The 12,227-nt window shown below is 41.5% G+C and overlaps 2 protein-coding genes across 2 annotated transcripts; both read left to right on the forward strand.

Moving 5' to 3' along the window:
- Positions 1 to 655: 655 nt before the first annotated feature.
- FOMMEDRAFT_146629 (protein phosphatase 5) lies at positions 656 to 3,904 on the forward strand. The gene is made up of 14 exons (XM_007266458.1): positions 656 to 957; positions 1,024 to 1,069; positions 1,127 to 1,274; positions 1,386 to 1,446; positions 1,508 to 1,756; positions 1,862 to 1,969; positions 2,550 to 2,665; positions 2,740 to 2,764; positions 2,842 to 3,042; positions 3,146 to 3,201; positions 3,265 to 3,358; positions 3,427 to 3,515; positions 3,595 to 3,728; positions 3,791 to 3,904. Exons 1-13 carry the CDS (start codon positions 918 to 920, stop codon positions 3,706 to 3,708), a joined length of 1,347 nt encoding a protein of 448 aa, XP_007266520.1. The 5' UTR covers positions 656 to 917; the 3' UTR covers positions 3,709 to 3,728; positions 3,791 to 3,904.
- Positions 3,905 to 4,370: 466 nt separating this feature from the next.
- FOMMEDRAFT_122870 (uncharacterized protein) lies at positions 4,371 to 6,666 on the forward strand. The gene is made up of 6 exons (XM_007266459.1): positions 4,371 to 5,027; positions 5,091 to 5,606; positions 5,670 to 5,939; positions 5,999 to 6,065; positions 6,121 to 6,322; positions 6,384 to 6,666. The coding sequence occupies exons 1-6, from the start codon at positions 4,693 to 4,695 to the stop codon at positions 6,524 to 6,526; spliced, it is 1,533 nt and encodes a 510-aa protein (XP_007266521.1). The 5' UTR covers positions 4,371 to 4,692; the 3' UTR covers positions 6,527 to 6,666.
- Positions 6,667 to 12,227: the final 5,561 nt, after the last annotated feature.

Below are 12,227 nucleotides of genomic sequence, written 5' to 3' on the forward strand. Positions count from 1 at the left end.
CCGCAGCCCGCCCTCTCCCCATTTGTTACCTTCAGTTTATGCCATAGTATTCCTTCATTTTCTATTGTAGACTACTTCCCCAGGGCCTCTTCTGCATGCATGAGTCACTTTGAAAAATGACGTGACGCAGGAAGACGCTCGTGCTGACAAATCGGAAATGACCTAGGTACCCAATTCGACAAATGGGGTCACGTCTTGCCCGAGCTGCTCAGGCCATCATCCAGTGCAAATGTGCGGGCAGGGCGGATAAGATGACATTGTCTGACTTATCACTGGGTTGGTAGATATTTCTGTTGCAGACGTCGGACTGGCCTCCGAGTGCTCATCGTTTGAGACCACCGAAGGGAGCCTGTGGGAGGAATCCGATAACTTACGGTGGCTGTTTAGTCTGTCTGTATGTGTGTGTACATAATTTTGTACAAAACGGGGTGATGATGCAAGTTAGAACTTTGCGCGTGTGTGACCGCGTGTGCTCGGCGTGAACTCTCGAGAAAGAAAGAAGCAGTCGCCTGTGCCTCTGCTTGCGTAAATTTTCTAGACGCATCCTCTCAAAATCCATAACCTTAGCTAACAAGCCAATGTCGAATACGAATACAAACCTCAACTCTCCTGCTGCATCCAGCTCCGGTCCATCGCAGTCCTCTTCACCTGCTTCGTCCATCCCCGCTTCGCCCATATCTACTACCACCACGCTTGGCTCCTCTTCGCCGACTACCGCATCTGCAACTCACTCTATTGCTGACCTCTCTATCAAAGACGTTTCAGATGAAGATAAGGCTGCAGCCACCGCCCTCAAGACGCAAGCAAACGCTGCGTTCTCGAAGCAGGACTACACAAAGGCTGCGCACTTGTATTCTGAGGCCATTGAACATAACCCCACAGACGCCACGCTGTTTTGTAACCGCGCATATGCGCGCATGAAGATTGAGGAACATGGATATGCGATTGGCGATTGCAGTACGTGTCTTATCTCGCATAGATTTAACGGTCGTGTGAGGGCTGAACGGCGGGCGTACGTCATAGCCAAAGCAATCGAATTGGATCCAAGTTATGTCAAGGCGTACTACAGGTACGCATGCATGACAGTTCTTTGCCATTCAACATATCCTTATCATAACGCTATCAGACGTGCACTATGTCAGGTCCAAGTTCTCAAACCGAAGCTCGCCGTCACAGACTTCAAAAAAGTAATCGCACTCGAACCTAACAATGCTCTTGCGCGAACGCAGCTCGACACGACACAGAAGCTCATTCGCAGGACGGAGTTTGAGAAGGTACGTTAGCGTCTAGCCCCCTCTGTCCCCATGCTGTCGGTATTTGGACATTGGATCGAATCTTGGATTACAGTTCTGGGGGATTGCTGATTGATATTCATACAATTATAGGCGATTGAGATGGAAGAGGAGATGAATGCGGTGGAACGGTGCAAGGAGATCATCGCCGAAGGTTTGAAACCTCTTCTTCCGGATATCTGTACAAACTAAAAGTAACTCCGTACACCCCAAAGATAGTTGCTTAGTCGATAAGACCTACGCAGGTCCGCAACTCCCGAGCTCGGACGGCGGAAAAACGTACAGTATCTCCGAGTCGTTCATTAAGGATATGATTGCGTGGTTTAAGGAGGGGAAGTCTATCCCACGGAGGTACGTATGGGAGATCGCCATGGGCGCATATGCACATTTCGTGCGCGAGGAAAGCATGGTCGAGATGAACCTTGAGGATGGGATGACGTGTGATGTTATCGGGGATGTGCATGGTAGAGATCTTCCTTTGTATTTGCTATATTCAAAGCGAAATATTGTGCTGATTTGGATCGGGCTGGGCACCACAGGTCAATATTATGATTATATACACTTATTAGATTTGACGGGAACGCCGTCGGAGAAGCACTGCCTACTCATGAATGGAGACCTCGTCGATCGAGGCTCGTGGTCTATTGAGGTCATCGTCACTGCCCTTGCCTTCAAATGTACGTTCACTTCTTCCTTTCCACTCCGCCCATTCTATTCATTCAATTGCTGACGAACTGCATATGAATAAAATAATACACAAACTCTGAATGGTACGGACGGACTTGCGGCGGGGCATGGCATTTCGAACACGCCAATCAATTTGTCTTGCGTCTATCTTAATCTAACCGTGCTGCGCCGGCTTGGACTTGTTTCTGCAAACGCTGCGGTCACGCAACCCCTTGTTCTTTTGACTCTAACTCTGTGATGAAAATCTCTTGGTCAACTTGCATATGTTTATGTCGGGCTTACGTCGGACTGGCACGGACGATTGCTCGTTGGGCAACTTGGCGGTCACGGTTTCTTTGTTTTATATTATTAATGCATACGAATCATCCAATTAACTCATCGCCGATTCGGGCTTTCGGGCGCTCTAACGAAATACCTATATCTGCTGACACAATTTCGATGCCCAACGTGCATACAACTATGTGGCTGTATGCCTTTATGCCTTATGGCTTCTGGTTGTCTCGTTGTCTCGTTTCTGGTTGTATGCATGCTCCATATGATATGCGTGTTATCGGTAATGGACGGAAATAGGGCTCTACCCGAACCGGATGTTCATCAATCGTGGAAATCATGAGACAAAGGATATGAACCGCCAGTATGGGTTTGAGGGTGAAGCGAAACATAAACATGGGGAACAGACTTACAAGGTCAGTTTATTCTTCTTCGGTTTGGCATGTATGTGTTAATTTAAATGGAATATGGAATACTGATACCTTGATAGCTCTTCACGCATGTCTTCACTGCTCGTACGTCCTCCCACCCTTTCTCATTTATATTTCACTAAGCTAACTGACCTTTCTAATTATTTTTCACGGTCGTCTAGTACCGCTCGCAACTCTGATAAACGCAACACGCCCGCCCGTCCCGGATCCGAAGTCCTCGCGAAAACCAATACTGTCGGAAGCCGGCCTGAAACGTTATTTCGTTGTACACGGCGGCCTGTTTAGCAAGGATGGTGTGACGCTTGATGAGATTCGAAAGATTCCGAGGGTAGGGAAGCAGCCTGGGCAGGAGGGGTTGATGTGTACGTATTATTCCACCTTTTCTTTACCCTTTTTTCTGTTATCCGCTTTGACTTCAGTTGGAGTCGATACTGAATGGACCGGTACTTTTTGTTTTGCTGATAGGCGAGTTACTTTGGACGGACCCACAAGAACTTCCGGGACGTGGGCCGAGTAAGAGGGTAAGCCGGATATTAGATCTTTTATTACTTTTATAATCTTACGATATTGTCTTCTACATATAGGGCGTCGGCATTGCCTTTGGACCGGACGTTACGAAACGGTGGTGTGAGCTGAATAAAGTGACTGGGATCTTCCGTAGCCATGAAGTCCGACAAGGTATTCTTAGTCTTCTAATTTATCCAAGTTGAAATCAAATCCATTCACCTACAACTTATAATTTATAGATGGCTATGCAATTGAACACGAGGGACTCTGCACGACTGTCTTCTCCGCTCCGAATTATGTCGATCAGAGTGGGAATCGTGGTGCATTTGTGAGTGATTTCTACAAGATTCTTTTATACGAGAAATTACGGCACTCAATAATATACATGTGACTTGTGTAAATTGCAGGTCCGAGTGGACTCGTCGGGGAGGTGCGAGTACCGACAATTCGACGCGAAGCCGCATCCGCCGTTAAAGCCGATGGCGTATGCGCAGGGTTCACTTGCGAGTATGTTCATGTAGTGTAGTCTGTTTGCTTTGGTGTACGTTGTTTTAGATTAGACGTGACTCGTATCTGCATGAAGGTGATTGATACTTCTATTAGTTATCAACAATTGATCTACAACGTTGCTGTGTATTTCTTGATTTCTCTCTCGCATCTGGCCTGTCTCATTTTGTCCTGTATCTCATCCTGTGTGCTCGATAAATATTCATTTTGATCAGTAATACCACCAGACATATGGCGATGAGCTTAACCTCTAATATCAAAGCACGTACCTGCGCCTTGACAGCACTAACGCACTAAGTCGCCGCCTGCTCAGCCGATCCTGAACACGAGGAGAAGATGTGGCCGAGTTATAACATATATCGATATGTGGCTCTAGAAAATATGGTATATTAACCTCATCCTGGTCTGTCGGTGGCTAGTTATCTCTATCGTTTTATCTCTCATCTTCCTGGAGCTGGTCCTCCCATTTTTTACCCTCCCCTCCTTTAATTTGCACTCTCCTTCAATTTGGCTAACTTGTAATACTTGGACTGACTGAATAAAGCACAATGATCGACACTGGAAGGAAGTCGACGCGACGTAAGCGGCACGTGTGGCGGCACTTGTTGGCGATCCCTGGATCCTCCTCGTTAATTAACGCTGTTTCCGGCTCTGGCAGTCATCATTCTGGTACCGTGACCAATTCGCTGACAACAGATGCGCTGACTGCCGGGTCTGTGCATCATGAGTTTGTCTCCTACGCTATCTACGACCAAGATTCATCAGAGCAAGGCCAGGATACTGACGTTGACGGTGCTGGCGTAAATTCGACTGTGTCTGGGGTAACTGGTAGCAGGCATATATCTACTACGTACGGAAACTCTCGTGAAGAAAACTCGAATAACATTAACGCAAACACGGAATCAAACTTGAATTCAAACACGATTGCGGAGCTGGGTATCACTACCACAAACGCAACGACGGCGGGGCATAGTAGGGCAGGAGGACATCATCGCACGATGACGACGAACCCGTCGCATATCCTCATCGCGCGCGGGTCGCGAGGACACAACCCTAGTGCGGCGCTTAGCTCTCCTACAGAGACGCACGCTGCTGCGTCTGGAATATTTCGAAATGGACGGGGCCGCCAACATAGACTCCATAGCCACGGAAGTGCACATGGAACGGGGACGCTGAGCGGCCAGTGGGTGATTGAAGAGTCTGAGGCGGACAGTGAGCAGGAGAGTGAGGACAGTGATGTGCCGTTTGAGGATGTGGAGCTTGATCTTACGTTTACTCGTGAGGGACGGTTCCCTGGGACTGTTAAGATTGTTGTGGAGGGGACGACGTTCTGGTGAGCTTACTCTTATCCAGTCCAAACGGCTATGCATTTATGATATCTGACTTTCGTTTCCAGGGCACACCGAGAAATCCTTGTCTTTGCTTCACCATTCTTCGAAGCAGCACTCAGCGGCGACTGGTCCGAGACGCGTGTCGACGAAGGCGCCAGCATAACGAGTGGCGCCGCACGTCGTCAGTCGATCGCCTCATCCGTCATCACCATCCCACAACCTCCCTCTAACCCCCGCGATGCGTCAAAGGACGTGCCGACGGGCATATCACACGTCGCCTCTGACCCCGATACGAGTCCTGAAGACGCCGACATCGATGACCTCAAAAATGAGCTTGAAGCTCTAAACACACGGACGGGCACAAGCGGAGAGACGAGTGATGTAGAGAAGGATAAGGTGCGAGATGAGAGTTTGAACCAGCTCGAGGGGAAAGCAGGCCCGCTGCCGAGTAGTGCAAATGCAAATGCGAATATTGCGCGTGTGAAGAGGAAGAAGTCGGCAACTGGTGCGGAGGCGAAGATCGTGTTGAAGGAGGAGAAGGCCAGCGTCTTCCATGATTTCCTCAAGTTTGTTTATCCTCAGTACGTGCAAATTTATTTTTTTATTCTTCACCTATCAACGCAACATATTGACGGAGAACACAGTCTTGAATGTTCGATCACTTGGAACAATGTCGAGGGTCTCATGAACATCTCATCAAAACTGTGTGTCCCGGCATTGACGAAGCAGTGCTTGACATTCCTCCTCACGCATGCAGCTGGGAAACCTATCAAGGCGATGCGTATTGCGGAGTTGTTTGAGGAAGAGCATTTGTATCGCGAGTCCAGCCGATTTGTGTTAGATAACCCTGGCGGGTGGAGTGAGAGCGAGATGAGCACGTTGAGCCAGGAGACGTTGCTTAAACTCGAGAAACGGTAAGAAACTCCGTGTTTTCTTGTAACACCCATGGAGTTAATATTGAATTGCTGCTTAGACGAAATTGGTTCCTTGAGCGCGTCCTAAAACTAGGTCTCGTCAACGTAGCGAAGGAATACCAATGCGTAAGCTCTCTCACCTTTGTCCTCAATCCTTAACCAACGTTTATGCTTCATCTAGTGCAACACCTGTCCCGACCCGCCAACATGCGCTCGTCTTCTCGACGAACGCTGGCGTCAAGCATACAACTCCTGCTTCCGCTTCGGACCATGCCAACCTTCCATGGTCTATCGCTATCTACGCGGTCTCGAAGGTGTCACTCCTCCACTCACACTTACGCATCTGAATTGTCAGAACAATGCGAAGGCGTTTACTACCACTCGTACGTTCTTCTTTCACTTATCTAAACTGAATTATATTGACTGATGGATTAATATTTTTAGTGTTCGATCGCATGTTCTCCTTAGGTGTACGAGGGAGCGGCAGTGGGGCTGACCCTGCTCCGTTGGGTGGGCGAGTCCCTGGTGTGCAAGGTCCTGCTGCTGGCCCGAGACGTCATTTCTTGTATTGTTCGCTCAATCCCTGATTTACGTTTACGCTCACTTTATAAACCTCTCTGTTTCTCTCTGTTTCTCTCTTCGTGAAAAGTCCTGCTGTTACAAATTAACTTGTATCTGTCTGTTTGTCTACCTGCTTACTCAGGCCACTAATTATCGAAATTGTTTTTGCTGTGCACTTGCTTCATACTCCATAGTACGTGATATACTGTATAATGATATAAATTACATATTAGCGTATTACGGATATGCGTGCGGACCCCACAATCAACCCTTGATTGCCTCCACAAGTGGAAACTTGTTTCACTTAGATAAAACCATATTTGCTCCTTGAATGCTACATTTGCAGCATACAGTCTGTAGTCTCTCACAAGTAATACTGACTATTGCTTTAGGTCTGTATTTATCCTTTGCAGTAATGCTGGATTTCGGCTGGGAATGCTTTGGTAGCGGAATGTATATGTTCTCATCTCTAATTTGGCTTTCAAAAGATACAACCAGTATATCTTCACTACTGCTGAGGTTGTATAACTGTAAGTCAGTAAGGGATATGATCTATGTGTGAGAACACGAGTTAGTGGTGAAAAACGTTTCAGCTAAATTCTTTGATTGGACTGACGTTTGGATCCTCTGGAACTGTCTTGAGACTTGCCCACATTTTTGTAGGTGAGCTGTTATGTTCATAATCACTTAGGGATTTGTAGAACTTATTGACTATACCATACTTAAGAGTCTTTTTATCCCGGTTGGCAGAAATTTTCATTGTCCATGACTCATTGACCTTGCAACCCTTGCTGTTATCATACACAATTGTCAGTTTATACTTGGTGTGTGTTGGTGTTGAAGTGTTACTGGGCATCTGGTTGATATGTTGCTTGCTTGTATGTGAACTAGACTGTATTGGGAAAAAGTCTAAATTCTTGTACTATCTTATAATGGTATAAAATAAGTGAAAAAAGTAAAAAAAGTAAAAACACTTGGAACAGATCTTGGTTTCTGAGAAAGTACTACAATTCATTATAAAGTCTGAAAGGTTTGTGTAATTTGTAAACATAAATAAGAGTTATTCTCCTTGGCAATATATAAAATGCATTACAATGGATCTCTAAAATTACAAGGTTAAATCACTCTTGTTAATTATAGCAAATATTATAATTGTTTATAAAGGTCTTAAATCATTTTAATATCTTAATAATAGTTATTTTCCCTTATATCTGTTTGTTATTGAAATAACAGTTTATAATTATATTGAAACATTATATAAATACATTATAATCTATAACAATTAGGAGTGAGACAGGTTGTGAGATTGATTGGCTAAGAGTATGGGTATGAGTGTTGTCAGTATGAGTAAGTAACTGGATTGAGGAGATGTGTTAGGACACAAACATTTATCACAATATATAGTGTAGACCAGGTGTCAAGCCAAGCTTAACATTACACCCTTTTGGTGAAGAGGTTCTATGTATGGTCTACTATATATAGTAATCCCTCACATAATGTCAAGCTTAGAGTAGTCAGGGGTTTGATCCTGATGTAGGGTTGTCTGTAAGCAAAAGTATTAGGCTGAGAATAAGCTTCCTAAAGGGGGGGAGTGAATTTCTCAGTTGCTTAGAATACTAGGGCCAGGACTCTATATTAGAATATCTCTTCCTACCTCTAAAGACTGTCAAGGTTAAGTTAGAAATAGTAACCCTTAGGGTCAAACTCTATATACTAGTCATGTAAGAATACATAACTCTAGAGAGGAGAGTAATATTAGGACACAAACATTTATCAGTATATATAGTGTAGACTAAGTGTCAAGCTAAGCTTAATATTACACCCTTTTAGTGAAGAGGTTCTATGTATGGTCTACTATATATGGTAATCCCTTACAAGATGGATACACTATAATAGTGTGTAGTGAGTGAGTAGTACACTAGAGAGTGTTGAATGAGCTAATTTGAGCTGTAGGCAAAACTGTATCTGTATATATACACTGTATACTCTGACTATGTTTTATAATTAGAGGTATGGTAAACTGAACTATTGACTGAGGAGTGTATTCCTAGAGTATTCTGGCCTAAAGAGAGAGCTACACCTATGAGACAGGTTTAGATTAGTAAGTAGTAACAAGTAAGAAAAGATGGATACACTGTGACAGTATATAGTTAGTGTGAGTAGTGTATACAGATTAAGATTCAGAGTGTTAAACAAGCAGGTTTGAACTGTAGACAAAATTGTGTTTGTGTGTATATACTCTATTGTCTATCTATAGTGTCTAATAGGAGGTGTAGTAAACTGAGTCATTAATTATAAGGTGTATCCCTAGGACATTCTAGCTTGAAGGGAGAAGGTAATATATAAGGTGTAGACAGACTTGGCTTAGAAGGGGTGAGTAGTGGCCACTACTTCTGTTATTCAAAATAGTGTTATAGAGGGCATTAGGGAATGTAAAGACATACAGTATAAGTCTATCAAGAATGTCAAGTATAGAATAGTAGGTAGAGAAGGAGAGTATGTACAGGGTTAGAGAGAGGATTGTATCTTAGAAGTAATCTGACATAGACATTGTTACAAGTGTGTACTTGTTAATTGTTACTTACACTGTAGAGTAGGAAGAAGAATATAAATACATGGAATTATTAAAGAAGTTGTTCAGTATTGGTCAACAATGTAGAAGTACAAATGTGAATGTAAAAAGGAAGAGGAATGTAAAAAAAAGGAGGACAACAAAGGAGAGGCAGAGTAAGAGGTAGAGTAAGGAGTAGAAGGGATAGAAGGGAGGCAAAAAGTTAGGAGGAGAGGGATGAGTAACTATTGTACAAGCTATTATAAAGGGACTAGCTACTTATACTTTATGTTAAAGAATAGTATAGTTAGCTTAGTAGTATTAGTATAGAATCTGAGACTCAGTATAAGTATTGTAACAGTAGATTAGAGAGACAAGTATAGTAATGTTTGTTACTTATGTTGTAGTAGACAGAGTGCCTACTAGTAGGACACTTGTGAGTAGAGGACTTGGCTAGACTCAGAGAACAGAAGTAACAGTATAGTGTTAAGGGTAAAGGGTTAGGGAGATAGTAAAGGTAGAATGTTATAGTTCTCTACTCTTACACCTTTAGTTCTAAGGGTTCTATACTCTTCTATACTAGAACTTAGGACTTCTGTCCCTCAGGAGTACTGTCTATAAACTATATGTATACTGACTCTTACTACTACCCCTCCTTACTTCATTATTCTGTTCCTTTGACCACCCCTTCATTCTTTGTTCATTCTATAATCTCTTACCCTTTATTTATCCCTTCATTCTTTATACCTTTATCTTTGACCTTTCTTTCTTTCATTCTTTGTAGCTTATCATTCTTAGTGGCTCATACTCTCTAAGTACTCTTGTATAGTTTAGTATATATAGGTGTACAAGATCAGACTAGTCCTGTAGTCTTAATCTTGTCTACTCTAGGTAGTCCTATACTCTTAAGCTTACTCTATATACTCTACTCTTGTCTCACTCTCTCTCTACATCTGTTCTGTAAGTTCCAACTATGTTCTAGTACTTGTGTTCTGTATTTCTGTAGTATAGAATAGTTGTAGCCTAGGTCCTCTTACTAAGCCTTTAGGTCCCCTCTACACTATTACTGACATTAGATTAAGACTATCTATTACTACCCTACAACTCTCTTATGTTTTGAGTATTAGTACTCACTATTGTGTTGATCTCTTTTCTTTATTCTAACCCTTTTACATTTTTAAATTTTAAACTTTCTAAACCCTTTTAAACTTTTACCACCCTTCTTCTATTCATTACCCCTTTTAGTTAGTGTTGATTCCTTTATAGTGTAAACATGAACCCTCCTACACTAACTACTACCCCTACTGTCCTACTAAATTAGTAGTTGTGAGTAGACTTAGCTTAATATGTACAGACCTTTATTTAAGAGGCCTTTACTAACTATGTACTCTCAGCCCTCTCAGAACCTGTTCTAATTGTTCTAGAAGTTGTAACCTGTTTTAGAAAGAAAGTACATGTAGCCTACCCTTTAGACTTTAATAGGTAGCACTTTAAGGACTTCTAGTACTAAGTTGAACTATATGTAACTACTACTTTAACTAATCTATTCTCAGATCTTGATTGTATCTTATTTGTCCTCTCCTTCATGAAGGAAGGCAACACAGCCACCTAGGCCTAGAACTGGATTGAAGAACATTAGATTAGAAGCCTGATCTGACTTTAGAACAATAAGTTGTATTCAGAATTTATAAGGTAGCTCTATACTTCCTTTATTAATCTGAATAAGAAGTATAATGTATAGAACAAGCTTGTGTCTCTGTAACAGGGCAAACATTCTACTAATACCTTCTTTCAGGAGTTTGATATCCTAGCTTAAAAGGCAGGATTTGTACTCAGGTTTAATAATGTTCTTATTAGAATGCTTGAAAAAGCTCTTTACTTAGAACTAGTTAATAAGATTCTCAGAATAATACTAGAACTGATCACTTATACTAATTAGAAGATGTGCACCATTTCCTTTGACCAAGCTATAGCTTAAATGTATTAAGTCAGTACAGAATACTTACACATACATTCAGCTCTAACAGTTCTGAGCCCTCAGATTAATCTACTCATAATTCATAATTAATCTGTTCTAATAAATATTAGAGAAGCCTGAAAGTAAGGAGTATACTTTGCTTACAGAAAGTTAGGGCACTAAATTAAGGACTGTCTGTAGAAGTGATAGTATATCTGTTAGGTTATTAGAGTAATAATGAGTAACAAGTAGGATTTGTAGTAAGAAGCCTTTTCTGTAAATCCTACTTGTTACTTATTATTACTCTAATGACCTAACAGATATAATGTCACTTCTACAGACAGTCCTTAACTGTCAGGTTATTAGAGTGATGACAAGTAACAAGTAGGATTTGTAGTAAGAAGCCTTTTCTACAAATCTGGAAGTCACCTTAGAACTCCTAAACCCTAACTATATACTCTAGGATTTTGTAGAGGCCTAATAGTAAATATAGTACTAAAGGGCTATAACTCAGATTTTTTAACAGTCACTTTTGATTCAATAGACACTGTAGGATTAGAAGTAAATAAAGTAAGAAAAGTAGAAAAAGTAGAAAAAGTAAATTAACAAAATTATTTATTAAAAAGAAAAAAGTTGAAAATAAAAGTAGATAGTTGTCTTATTTCTTCTGATTCTTTTGATTCTTCTCTTTACACTTTATCCAAGTCTAAATCTACACAATCCAACCTACTACTTCTACATTCTAAGAACTTAGAATGTTTGGAACACTACCTAGCCTTGTTTACTACTTAGTAGTTTGTCTATAGTATTAAGTAGGAATAGTCTTAACTAAGTTTACAGTTGAGAACATAAGTCTGTCCTTGTCAAAAGAGAGAGGTTAATAAGGAAATGTTAGTGTATATACTTACATCGGGAAAAAGTCTAAAAGGTTATATTACATTATAATGGTGTGAAAAAAGTAAAAAAAGTAAAAAAAGTAATTTACATATTATCGGACCTCGATTTCTGATAAAGTAGTATAACGTTGTATAAGGTACTGTAAGGTTTATTAATGTAATAAAAGTACATAAGGGTAATACCCCTTTTAAACATATAAAATGCATAATATCGGACCTCCCTTTTTTGAAATGTATTGTAAGGATTACCAAGTTTTGAAAGGGTAATACATGTTTGTAATGTTTTACAGAGACTATACATAGTTATTATTTCTTAATAATAA

The sequence above is a fragment of the Fomitiporia mediterranea genome (assembly GCF_000271605.1).
Source record: "Fomitiporia mediterranea MF3/22 unplaced genomic scaffold FOMMEscaffold_6, whole genome shotgun sequence".
Taxonomy (NCBI): Eukaryota; Fungi; Basidiomycota; class Agaricomycetes; order Hymenochaetales; family Hymenochaetaceae; genus Fomitiporia; species Fomitiporia mediterranea.

Bases quoted from the DNA above. Each gene is read 5' to 3' on its own strand.
- FOMMEDRAFT_122870 (XM_007266459.1), top strand. From the start codon at position 4,693: ATGACGACGAACCCGTCGCATATCCTCATCGCGCGCGGGTCGCGAGGA. The intron at 5,028-5,090 runs GTGAGCTTACTC...TTTCGTTTCCAG, and splicing joins GTGGAGGGGACGACGTTCTG to GGCACACCGAGAAATCCTTG. The intron at 5,940-5,998 runs GTAAGAAACTCC...ATTGCTGCTTAG, and splicing joins TTGCTTAAACTCGAGAAACG to ACGAAATTGGTTCCTTGAGC.
- FOMMEDRAFT_146629 (XM_007266458.1), top strand. From the start codon at position 918: ATGAAGATTGAGGAACATGGATATGCGATTGGCGATTGCA. The intron at 958-1,023 runs GTACGTGTCTTA...CGTACGTCATAG, and splicing joins ATATGCGATTGGCGATTGCA to CCAAAGCAATCGAATTGGAT. The intron at 1,757-1,861 runs GTAGAGATCTTC...TACACTTATTAG, and splicing joins TGTTATCGGGGATGTGCATG to ATTTGACGGGAACGCCGTCG.